We start from the raw sequence: 12,292 nt of genomic DNA on the forward strand, positions 1-12,292 counted from the left end.
AGAGCCTAGATCCCTTTTTCTGGGCAAGAATTCAGAATGGAATAAATTGTGCCTTTAATCAGATAATCTTGGAATAATCCCACCACACAGGACCAAATAATGTTTCTCCCAGGTCTATCTGTGGCCCAAGAGCTCTAAGATAGAATAATCCATGGTTGACATTCTTCATGACCTTTTACATTAAGTTAGGGTTGACTTCTGCGCATTCTAGCAACTGAGTTTCTCCGACCTGGCCCTTTGTGGTAATAACCAAAGGGTAAAGGTGTTCCCCTAAGATGGTTTTCTAGCAGTTACTAATGGGCCAGTGATCAGTGAAGAGGAGAGACAGGGAAATGGAGCTAAAGGGACCCTAGCCACTTGCAGCTACCTCTGAATGCAACTTGGTTGAGGACTGATGTGTGGCAAATACAGGTCAGCAACTAAATCTGTATATTAGGTGCACACTCTCCCTTTTCTGAAAAAAATATACAGAAATTTGTAACTAAAATAAAGAGGATACCCATCCTCCTAGGCCATTCCATTTTCAAATTTTCCTGCAACTAGAACACTCTAAATAGACACTCTAAAGACTTAGCCAGCCATTGTCCAAAAACTAAATAAAAATAATGAAGCATGCTAACAAAACTGGCCTTATTCCTAAATTCCTCTGATTTTGATTACAGGAGCTGGAAGACCTGAACAAATGGGGCCTTAACATCTTCAATGTGGCTGGCTATTCACACAATAGGCCCCTCACCTGCATCATGTATGCCATCTTCCAGGTGAGTAAAAAGGCGAGAGTATTGCTTATTGAATTCGATGGCTCTTTATGATTTTTTTTTTCCATCCCAGTTTACTTTCCTGATTTGACTTTTTCCTCATTTTTGGACATCCACTTATTTATTTTCTAATCCATTTTACTACATAGGAAAGAGACCTCCTAAAGACATTCAAAATCTCATCTGATACATTTGTAACCTACATGATGACTTTAGAAGACCATTACCATTCTGACGTGGCATATCATAACAGCCTACACGCTGCTGACGTAGCCCAGTCAACCCATGTTCTTCTTTCTACGCCAGCATTAGATGTGAGTAGTTATGATCTGGTTTGCATACCTGCCCATCCTCTTTTAAAAGGTGCTACGCAACATGTAACATATTTACAGAAATAATTGCACGTGTTCGAGCTGGTTCCTTATTATGTATAGCATCCATCAATTGGGTCGCTAGTAAAAACGAATGGCACTTCTTCTTACGCTGCTTTCGAATATCAGAGTAACTCTGTCTTATGTCTCTTACGATTGAAATTGTTTAATTATCAAGCAATTAACAGGGTGCTTTATTTTTTTAAGATTTATTTATTTATTTGTGAGAGAGAGTGCGCACAAGTGGGGGGAGGGGCAGGGGAGAGGGAAAGAGAGAATCTCAAGCAAACTCCCTGCTGAGTGCAGAGCCTGACGTGGGACTTAATCTCATGATCCTGAAATCATGACCTGAGCAGAAATCAAGAGTCAGACGCTTAACAGAATAAGCCACCCAGGTGCCCCCAGGGTGCTGTATTTTTCATTCATCTCCAGTATCTAGTAAGTGGCCAGTTCAGCATCTAGTATGTAGTTTATGCTTAATATGCATATCCTGATCTGAGAGGCCCACACCATCCCAAACACTGTGAGGGATAGCACAGAAATATACTATAAAATGTCTTATATAGTTCCTATTGGGAGTAAGCATCCATAGGCTTATTCTCCTAAGAATTCATAAAACTGATTCTATGGGTTGAAGAAAAAGTAAGTGAATATCTAGAACTGAATATCTATAATTAATAATGCTGAAGCAAAGGGGAACAACGTTCCATTTTGCTAGACATCTTGCTGAAGGTGGCTGTGACTCCTTCCTTAGTAGATTAATGCATTTCCATGCACCAATATTAGCAGCAATGTGCCCAGCAGGCCATATTCTTCTTTGACATATAGCAACGGTAGTCAGGTCCTTCCAGAATGTGTAGGCTCACTACAGAAGGGGACTTGTCAACCCCTATCCAGCCCCACCAGATTCACAGGTTCAGTTTGGAAGGTGAAGAAAGATTCAACTGGCCCCAGCTCTATCGTTTAGGTTCCATATTTCCTGAGAAAAGAAATCCAAGGGGGCGCCTGGGTGGCACAGCGGTTAAGCGTCTGCCTTCTGCTCAGGGCGTGATCCCAGCGTTATGGGATCGAGCCCCATATCAGGCTCTTCCGCTATGAGCCTGCTTCTTCCTCTCCCACTCCCCCTGCTTGTGTTCCCTCTCTCGCTGGCTGTCTCTATCTCTGTCAAATAAATAAATAAAATCTTCAAAAAAAAAAAAAAAGAGAGAAAGAAATCCAAGAAGATAGGAAAGTGAGATGGAGCTGAGGCTGTTTTATCCCCTGAAGGAGACAGTATTATTTGTATGTTCTGTATAAGGATTATAGAGTGGGTCAACACTGTTCATCAACTACCCACTGTTATTGATAGGATACCTATTGTGTAGCCAGAAATTGACCACTGGGGGCCACGAGTGTTTAGAGAAGGGAAACCTCAACGTGTCCTTAAGCAGTTAGCCTTCACAGGAGAGGTGGACACTGAGCTGGCATTTGAAGGATCAGGAGATTTAAGTAATCACAGAGAATGAAGAAAGACATTACAGCCAAAGAAAGACCTTTTAGTCAGAAGGAATATATCCCTCTACAAATACTAGGTTTAAGTTATCGTGTACAAGTCGGGGCAGAAGAGGCTTCACAACATGGCATGAAGGAGTAGAGCAGTGGGGCATTAGGTTTCCCTTCTTAGGAATGTTCTCAGATCTGGCCCATAGTAAACATTTAGTGGATAGGAATTGAAGGAATGGATGAATTATTGAATGAATGAATGAATATATGAAAGCTTCTGACCACACTACAAATTTAGCTTTGGGAAATAATTTATTGCCAGTCTTATGAGTTTAGAATTTAGCCTTTCTTCTTTAAGTTACTCAGCCTGAAAACATGAATGTTGTTATATCTCAGAGCAGATCCAGTCTGACTTGCTTTTTTTGACTTGTATGTGCTTGTGTTACATAAGCACCATTCTGCTGTACCACTTACCCAACAAACAAACATCAGGCCCCACCTGATCACTCATCACGAGCATGGTGCTACTGCCTTCCTGTAAGCTTGATGTGGGCGTGGGCTTCCGCCAGCATCCCTTTCACACTAGACCTTATGATGATGGATAGAATCTACATTTAATTGTGCATTGAGACAATATGTACCTCAGCAAACAATCCTTCTCTCAAAAGAATGAAACGGGATACTTTAATATGAAACTGAACAAGCAGGATAGGCCAGTGGGACATGGAGTTAAACGTGCTCGTTTTGCTCGGCAGGCTGTCTTCACCGATTTGGAAATTCTGGCCGCCATTTTCGCAGCTGCTATCCATGACGTTGATCACCCTGGAGTCTCCAACCAGTTTCTCATCAACACAAGTGAGTTCACTACTAGAACAGTCATTTGAGATAATTGTATGATTCATTGCTTCATTCCCCCCCCCTAATGTTTTCATTATGGATGATAATAAGGGTAATAATGAGGTAATCCTTCCATTCCACTTAGGCTGGTCAGACCTTTCCTGGATACTGTGTCCAGTCTGGCAACATAATTTTTGAGCTGCATAGAGAACTTGGGAAGGGTCAGAGGGGAGCCATAAAAAGTACTCAACATTTGGAAAATACAATACATGAGGAAAGAGTAACAGATGTGGAATTATCCAGTAAGGACAAGGAAAGGCTTGGGGATAACGTGATAACGATTTTCAGTGTTATGCAGGACTCTCACATAGAATGATGCGACTCACTAGTGTCCCTCTCTACTGAGGAGGCCCAAAATGAGCAGGCCCAAATGAGCATGGGAACCTCCAAAAAGAAATAAGACTCCAAAGAAAGCACTGGAATGCTTGGTCTATAGTAGGGAAGATGACCCCAGTGACATTTAGCGCTGGTCCAGCCTTATGATCGCAAGCTATACTCAGTGATTTTGTCATGCTGAAAGTGTTCAGTATCCATGCCAATGAAAATCCATGAATTTCTGTTAGTGCACTATTTCTAAATGCTAAAAATCTCAGTACTTTTTCTTCTGAGAATATTAGCTATCCAGTTGTGGTCATGATTAACATCAAGTCCTGATGGTTTTATGGAAATGTTTGTGCTACTTGGCTATAAAAGAGTCCCTGTCCTGCTTCATCATCAGAATGTCTGCATGATCTGGATGTGGGGTAGATTCATTTCTAACCTCGTTCTTCTACTGAAAGAATATTAACTTTGGGCAACTACTTGGCTATTGGGTTGTGTCAGCTGGCAGAGTATGTGTCACAAATCAATCTATATACTGGCCAGTTAGCTTCACACAGAAAAAATGGCCTTTCTGCTACAGCCACAGAAAGCACTAGAACATATACAGCCAGTTTGCCAAGCTGGGTTTGATCACAGGGTGAACAGGGCCACGTATTCTGAGGATGTAACACAAAGAACACAGTTAAAGCAATGGTATATGAGTGACAACATGTGCAATGAGTAACCTGTCACCACACCACCATCATCACCATCACCAAAGGCTATTATTCTTTATTAAGAGAAAATGTTCCTTCCGGAATTTGTTGGCCGTATTCTCCAGTGCAGACCAGGGCTCTGCCTAACAAAAGATGTCTGATTCTTCTGTGTGAATGGCAGGCTGGAAGCTATCATTTAGGTATCCAGATGTTACTATTTCTGACTTATAGGGCCAGAGGACAGAAACTCTGACATCCAGATTGTTCTGAAAAACTATTGATGTTTTGTTGCCATATTTGTAGAAAGCTCCAAAGAGCTAAATTATGTGGATAAAATAAAATTTCACACTCACACAGTTATCATCCTTGAAAAATCAAAAAGTCACAATGGACAAGACTGGGGAATCTACAAAAAAGTGAAACAGTTTGAAAATCCTAATACATAGGATAAAGTTTAGTGGCGTTTTCAGTTTCTTCCTTTCCAAAGCACAAAATGTGTGAAGACATAAAGGAAATTACAAACTGAGATAAAAATAGGGTTTAGTTGCTTGGAAATGAACTGACCTAATGTTAAATTCTTCATCTGAAATGAAGAAGGAGAAAAAGGATTTTAAAATACCGTGAATTTTAGTCAGAGAGAAAGCTTAGGCACCCACATCTGCGACAAGCGTGTTTTGCTTGGAAACGGACTACTTCCCTTAAAGAGGGAAACGGTTTCTCTGATGAGAAATGACATGTGGATCTTGGTTCCTGACATCATTTGGAGAGAACTGGTTCTGATTTCACACTGAGGTCATGCCAACATTGGAATTCTGTCCCTTTCTTACTAAGTCATCATTTCCCCTTGTTTACTAGATTCAGAACTCGCTTTGATGTATAATGACGAATCTGTGTTGGAAAACCATCACCTTGCCGTGGGCTTCAAACTGCTGCAGGAAGAACACTGTGACATCTTCCAGAATCTTACCAAGAGGCAGCGCCAGACCCTCAGGAAAATGGTTATCGATATGGTAAGACTTCCTTTTGAACCCTTCACTTACTTTCCCTTCCCAGAAGGAGAAACGCCATTCTCTCTGATAAACTGAGTTTCCTGAGACTCGTGTTCCTTTTACCCTAGGTGTTAGCAACTGATATGTCCAAACATATGAGCCTGCTGGCAGACCTGAAGACCATGGTAGAAACAAAGAAAGTTACAAGTTCAGGTGTTCTTCTCCTGGACAACTACACAGATCGCATACAGGTATTTGATGAAAGCCTTTGATTTAACACAGAGCCAAACCAAACTAAACCAAACAACAGTTAAGAAATGAAAACAAACATGGGTTCAGTTAGTCGCATATCTGGTTATTATTACGACTTGGGCTTATTTTAAGAACAAGCTAAGGAAAATGGACATTGAAGTTTATCCTCGAATTTATGAAGAAAAACATAACCCTATTTATTGAATTGCTGAGTTCTAAAAATAAATGGCAAAATTCATTTGTAATAGGGGATACGTGACTGCTGGTCCCAAAAGCTCGAGTTTGGATATAAATCCCATCAACTTGAAGATTGTTAGGTCTGTTTTGATTATACAAACTGCCATCAGCTGGTCTCTTTCCACAAGTGGAAAATATGAAGACATCTACTTTGAGTAATTCTTTGCATTTTTTCCAAATTGGGGAAGGGAAACGATGGCAGGATTTGACCTCTAATGTCCCTTTCAATTTTTACATTCAGTGACTGTCAGTCCGAGAAGACACACATTTTCCCTTTCAGGACTTCTATAATGGTAAATAACCAAGTCTGGCCAGCGTCACTGTAATACCATTTTTTGGTCCACACACCACAATTATGATGCAACTAAAACATTCTTGGGGTTGGTACCAAATGTACTAGTACAAGAGACATGAGATGTTCTGGTAGTATTTACGCTGTATTTTATGGGATTTTCAAAACTTGATGATTCCAGGTCCTTCGCAACATGGTACACTGTGCAGACCTGAGCAACCCCACCAAGTCCTTGGAATTGTATCGGCAATGGACAGACCGCATCATGGAGGAATTTTTCCAGCAGGGAGACAAAGAGCGGGAGAGGGGAATGGAGATTAGCCCAATGTGCGACAAGCACACGGCTTCTGTGGAAAAATCCCAGGTATCTAATATGAAATTTGCAAAGTTCCTGTGAGCTCTGCCGATTGTAGAACTGGAGGGGTCTATCTAATTCTGAAGTTCTAAGGAAGCAGCAACCCATTTAGTTCCATTCTGTTTGTGACTCATTTGCCTTCTCCATTACACTCAATTTCACAGGGTGGAGGCAAAGCTGTCCTCGGAAACTCATCGAAGTTTGGTCTGTGTATTCTCAAGCAGTTTAGAGAGTTGTCTATGACCTTAGCAAATCCGGCTGACTGAACTCAGAGCTGCTGCCTCCCCCCATCCCTGCAGGTTTCTCTTATCCCTGTCCTTATCCAGGAGCTCAACTCTTCATCCTTGCTTCCTCCCCGCCCCCCGCCCCCGTCTGTTGTCTCTCCGTAATCAAGTGCACTGCCAAGGGTGAATCTCATTCCGCATACCTGTTCTACCTCACAGCCGACGCCCTGTCCTGTGTCCCCTTCCAAGGTTGCTTCTCTACCTCTGAGAACACGCTGACATGTTTGGGTTGTGTCCAAAGCTACAAATTCCCTGTGCGCCGAGGACTGGGGACGATATGCTGAAGGCCGGGGACGCAGAAATGCCTCGGATACCTCTAGCTGATACTAGAAAGTATCAGTGTTCAGGGCATGCTGAAATGTTATTTTTTTTCAGGGCAACAAATGGCTTGAGCCAAGTAGTCCTGAGTAAGAATGGGTCTATAGGCTATGCCAGGTCTTTATCACAAAACCATGAAGGATGCTTTTTGTTAGTGTTTATCCTATTTCCCCATTACCTGCTACCCCCAAACTTACGTATACTTGTAATTGATGCAGAGTTCCCTTGCAGTTGTTTTTTTGTTGTTTTTTAAAGAAACCCGGTCAAATGAGTTTGAAATCTGTGAAAGTGCTCTAAAATTCTAATAAGCTATAAAAATGCATCCTAACATTCAGTTGTCAGGGCCAATTCAAATTCCCTAAAACCTTAATTCAATTAGTTGTTAGTTAATTAGTCAATTAGGATAATGCCCATTTATTATCAACAGTGATGTTTTATATTTATATGGTGTTCTATGTGGTTTTCCACACACTTTCCCAGACCTTGTCCTATTTGAACCCCCACACAGCTTTGTGAAATAGATACAGTGGCTGCTTTTCCAGTGCATCAGGTGGAGACGCTGTCCCCTTGGCTCATTTCACCAGTTCCTGAGTGACCCAGCTACCCTCTGCCCAGAGCTCTTCACTCTCCATCACCGTAGGCAGGTCTCCCTGTTGCCATGACATCATTGTCCACTCTGGTGTTTCCCGCAGATGGGCTCTGGCAAGCATTGTCTGAGTCGCCTGGCAATAAAGCCCTTGACAAGGTGCTCTTAGGATTTGTAGAGCTCTCTCCTCCCGGAGCCCAGCAAATAAGCAACTAGAGGCTACCTTTCAAAAAAGTGCTGAGCATTTAGCAGAAGCAAAACAAATAAAGAACGGAAACGACTGCACGGTGTTCAGTTGATTCCATTTTCTCCATTGCCTTGGCTTGTTTTTTCAGGTCCCTGGAAAACACCTTGAAAATAGTCTCTAAAATCGATTAAATACACATAAAGAAGGAAAAGGGAGGAAAAGGGATTGGGTGGAAGCAAGAGAAATATCTGAATCATCTGCAGTCAAGTTCACGTAACCAGCGCAGATCAGAGATGTCACCGACTTTGGTGTGAGTTATGTTAAGACTAAGGAAGCACCAGGGAGGAGAAGATAAATGATAGATAGGTGATAGGCAATGAGATAGATAGATAGCTAGATAGAGGATAGAAATATATAGCTATAGGTAGATACAGATATAAGAGAGTCACATAGGAACTTTGATATATTGAATGATTTGCCGAAAACCAGAATGTTGTTACAGGAAAGCTTTCCAGTAGTGTGGAAGGAACAGCTGTACCATGTCCCATGGATGCATATACGTTGCTCTTGCTCATTTACCTCCAAATCCAGACCCAGCATCTCTCCAGCCCCCCAGACCAGGACAGGGGAATTCCATTCCCTCATTCAACTACTGCCTATTCTTTTTCACAACCTGCTCCCACCCCCAGTGTTTCCTGTTTGTCCGACAATGGGGAGGTCAGCATAAGGCCACGGAGCCAGCTCATGCAGGATGCATAGCCCCTGTGTAAACCATAACAGAGCCATAAGCCTCGTATTTATTCACAGGAACACTAGCAAGGAACTGCTTAATTGTTTTTATTTTCCCTCCTTTCTCCTGATGGAAGTGACTGTACCCTGTGGATCTAAGACAATTGCAGACATGTCCACAGAGAGGATATTTGTTTGTTTAGGCACTAGAAGTATCTTCAGATGTTTTACCAAAGTCATCTACAAACAAAAGCATTCCACGGAACTTGAGAGATTTCAGAGTCGTCAGGGGCTGTCTCCTCTTCATTTTGGAACAGCGGCATATTTTAAATTTATCAGGGAAAGAATCTTGAGTCAGAACTCATTAGACCTGGAGCTTCCTTCTTCGGAGAATGACTCACAGAATCCAAGTAGTGACAAAGTCATTCCCAGCCAGGGTTACATCCAGACTTCTTATCTGGCACACAGAAGAGGAAAAGTAGTCAGTTACAGTGAGACAAACACAGGCTTCAACACTGGGTTGAAGTCCCAGCTCTACCACCTACTGGCTCTGTGATCTCTGACAAGATAGTTCATCTCAGTGAGTCTTAGTTTCCTCCTTTGTAAAGTACGGGTAACAATACTTTCGGACATAAGAGCAATAATGTATATATTACATCCAGTGCAGGGTGTACCGTATAGTGTATGCTCAAATTGGGGAATCCATCATTATTGATCTCTCTTGGTTTCTTGTGGCTCTTTCTTTGTCTAGAAAGCAGGACAGCTTGTTTGGTTTTCAAGAGCCCATCATAATAATCGATATGTAACCTTATTTTTTTTCCAGGTCGGTTTCATTGACTACATCGTGCATCCACTGTGGGAGACCTGGGCAGATCTGGTGCAGCCTGATGCCCAGGACATTCTGGACACATTAGAAGATAACAGGAACTGGTATCAAAGCATGATACCCCAGAGTCCCTCGCCCCCACTGGACGAGCAGAACAGAGACTGTCAGGGTCTGATGGAGAAGTTTCAGTTTGAACTGACCCTTGAGGAGGAGGATTCCGAAGGCCCTGACAAAGAGGGAGAGGGTCACACTTATTTCAGCAGCACAAAGACACTTTGTGTGATCGACCCCGACCATAGGGATTCACTAGGAGAGACTGATGGAGACACTGGGGCAGAAGACAAGACCCCGATCGACACATAATCGCCTTCTCCATGTGGAGATGAACATTCCACCTTTGACAAGCATGCCAGCTGGATGGTAGGGCCAGCCCATCACGGGGGCGTAGGCCTGCACGGGACAAGGGCCATGTGGCCTTTCCAGTTACTTGAGTTTGGAGCCAGAATGCGAGACCGTGAAGCAAACAGCAGTTCAGAAAATCCCACGGTTGACTTGCCTTGTTTGCAAGCTTAGTGGAGAGCTGAAGCTTTGTCTGGTACTGGAGGCCAAGATCAGATCCTGAGTAAATGGCTGGAAAATGGAAGACACAAAACTGAGAGATTTTTCTGCACTAAGTTTTGGGAATCTGTCCCCTCTAGTGACTGAACTGACTGATTAATAACTTCATTTATAAATCTGTTCACCTGTCCCCTTGTCTGCCAACCTGTGTGCCTTTTTTGTAAAACATTTTCACGTCTTTAAAATGCTTGTTGAATACCTAGAGTTTAGTATCAACTTCTACACAGAGAAGCATTCAAAGGTGACATAATCTTTTTTGAGTCTTTCTGGGGAAAAAAAAAAGGAAAGAAAATGGTCTTCCTTCTTTCTTGGGCAATATCTTTCACTTTACTGCAATTACTTTTGCAAATAGGATAACCACATTCTACTTCCTTCCGCTCCCATCCCATCCAGCTTCACAGTTGCCTGTATAACTTATCTCTGTCTGCCTGCTTATAGCAGTATTTTTTTCTCCTCTTAGAACTTCACTTTTTACGCTGCAAACAGAATAAAAGTGAACAAACGAAGAGGTAGGAAGGGGTAGTCGTGTCGTTCCCAGTAACAGTCTGTGTAAAATTCAGCTCTATTAGGCAGTGCGCCATGTTGTGTCCCGAAGCCCTGAGCCACTGGGCGCTGCACGCCCCCCCTCCTGTCCCCTCCCCCACATCGCTCTCTACCCAGTGACACACCGTTTTCAATTTGATGCTGCCGTCTTTCTCTTGCACTGCCTTCTGCGCTAACACCTCCATTTCTGTTTATAACAGTATATTTATTACTTCATGTATATAATGTAATGTTTTGTAAGTTATTAATTTATATATCTAACATTGCCTGCCAATGGTGGTGTTATATTTGTGTAGAAAACTCTGCCTAAGAGTTGCGACTTTTCTTGTAACGTTTTGTATTGTGTATTATATAACCTGGACGTCGCTTAAGAGAGACATACGACCCCCCCCGCCCTGGTGAGGACATTTGTGGGCTTTTATTGAGATGGTCTGCCCTCTTCCCTGTCTGAGTTGCTCATACCACACAACCCCTTTGTGAACCAGTTTTGGCAACAGGATTCTCACATTCGATACTAAATGGTTTATACTGAGCTTTTACTTTTGTATGGTTTGATAGGGGTAGGGGGCAAGGGGATGTAGTTTTCACCCACGTTCTATCCAAATCTGTGTACGCATGAGTTGGGTTGTAACTGGGTCCTGCTATAATCGTGGCTTTGGTTTAAACAGCAACACTACCTTTGCTCACAGATGGTTCTTCGGAGTTTCCCAAACTACTGACTTTGAAGCAAAAGCCTCCTGCCTGCCATTAAGCAGGAATGCCATGTTCCAATTAATTACAAAAACAAACACAATAAAACAATGTGAATTTTATAATAAAATGTGAACTGATATAGTAAATTATGCAAATGTGAAGCTTCTGGTAACACTTCTTAGCCCTCTTATTGGCTTCAGTCTCCATTTGTAAAATATATTCCACGCTTTCAGTTCAGCATTGTAACTCACTAGTTAAAGAAATGGCACAAATGTGCATGACCAATGGGTGTGTATGTCTATGAACACTGCATTATTTCAGGTGGACACTTTCTTGTTTTCAAACGTTTCTCACAATGTATGTTGTAGTATTATTATATATTGTGCTCAGACGCATTCGTAAGAGACTTTTATATGAAGTGAATAAACAAAAGCATGATTAGATTAGACTGTAGGCCCAATTATTTTGCTGTTAGTTCTGACCTATTAAAAGCAGATCTTTCTTTCTCTTCTCTCCTACCCTACCCCACAAAGAAAACCAACCACTTTGCCTGACCAACCTCTCAACTGAAGTTTCAGAATCTGTGTCCAAAAAGTCCCGTAGCTTGGAACATTTCACATGTTCTTAGCAAATATCCGCACAGCTCAGTGATGCGGGAGGTGGTTAAAGAAAAGTAAACAAACCACTTTAAGAATCTGAAACGTTTAATCCACTAGATAAACCAAGGGAATCTCCAGCTTGGCTGGGTCCTCCAGAAAAATGAATCACAGAATCACAGAACATGAGCTTCATGTAGTCAGATGGTCCCACTGATTCATTTGACACATGAAGAATCTGAGGTCCAAAGAGTCATCTTCAA

At 42.1% G+C, this 12,292-nt stretch overlaps 1 protein-coding gene across 6 annotated transcripts in view; it reads left to right on the forward strand.

Moving 5' to 3' along the window:
* PDE4B (phosphodiesterase 4B) overlaps nucleotides 1-11,881 on the forward strand; it is a 438,005-nt gene extending 426,124 nt beyond the window's left edge. For all 6 annotated transcript variants that reach the window (XM_019804216.2, XM_019804217.2, XM_034653634.1 and 3 more), the window contains 7 exons: nucleotides 663-761; nucleotides 908-1,072; nucleotides 3,367-3,466; nucleotides 5,380-5,534; nucleotides 5,642-5,764; nucleotides 6,476-6,658; nucleotides 9,577-11,881. In XM_019804216.2, the coding sequence (XP_019659775.1) occupies nucleotides 663-761; nucleotides 908-1,072; nucleotides 3,367-3,466; nucleotides 5,380-5,534; nucleotides 5,642-5,764; nucleotides 6,476-6,658; nucleotides 9,577-9,942 (1,191 nt within the window). In that variant the 3' untranslated portion in view covers nucleotides 9,943-11,881. The remainder of the gene's footprint in view (nucleotides 1-662; nucleotides 762-907; nucleotides 1,073-3,366; nucleotides 3,467-5,379; nucleotides 5,535-5,641; nucleotides 5,765-6,475; nucleotides 6,659-9,576) is intronic.
* The last annotated feature ends 411 nt before the right edge of the window (nucleotides 11,882-12,292 follow it).

The sequence above is a fragment of the Ailuropoda melanoleuca genome, chromosome 2, assembly GCF_002007445.2.
Source record: "Ailuropoda melanoleuca isolate Jingjing chromosome 2, ASM200744v2, whole genome shotgun sequence".
NCBI classification, from domain to species: domain Eukaryota; kingdom Metazoa; phylum Chordata; class Mammalia; order Carnivora; family Ursidae; genus Ailuropoda; species Ailuropoda melanoleuca.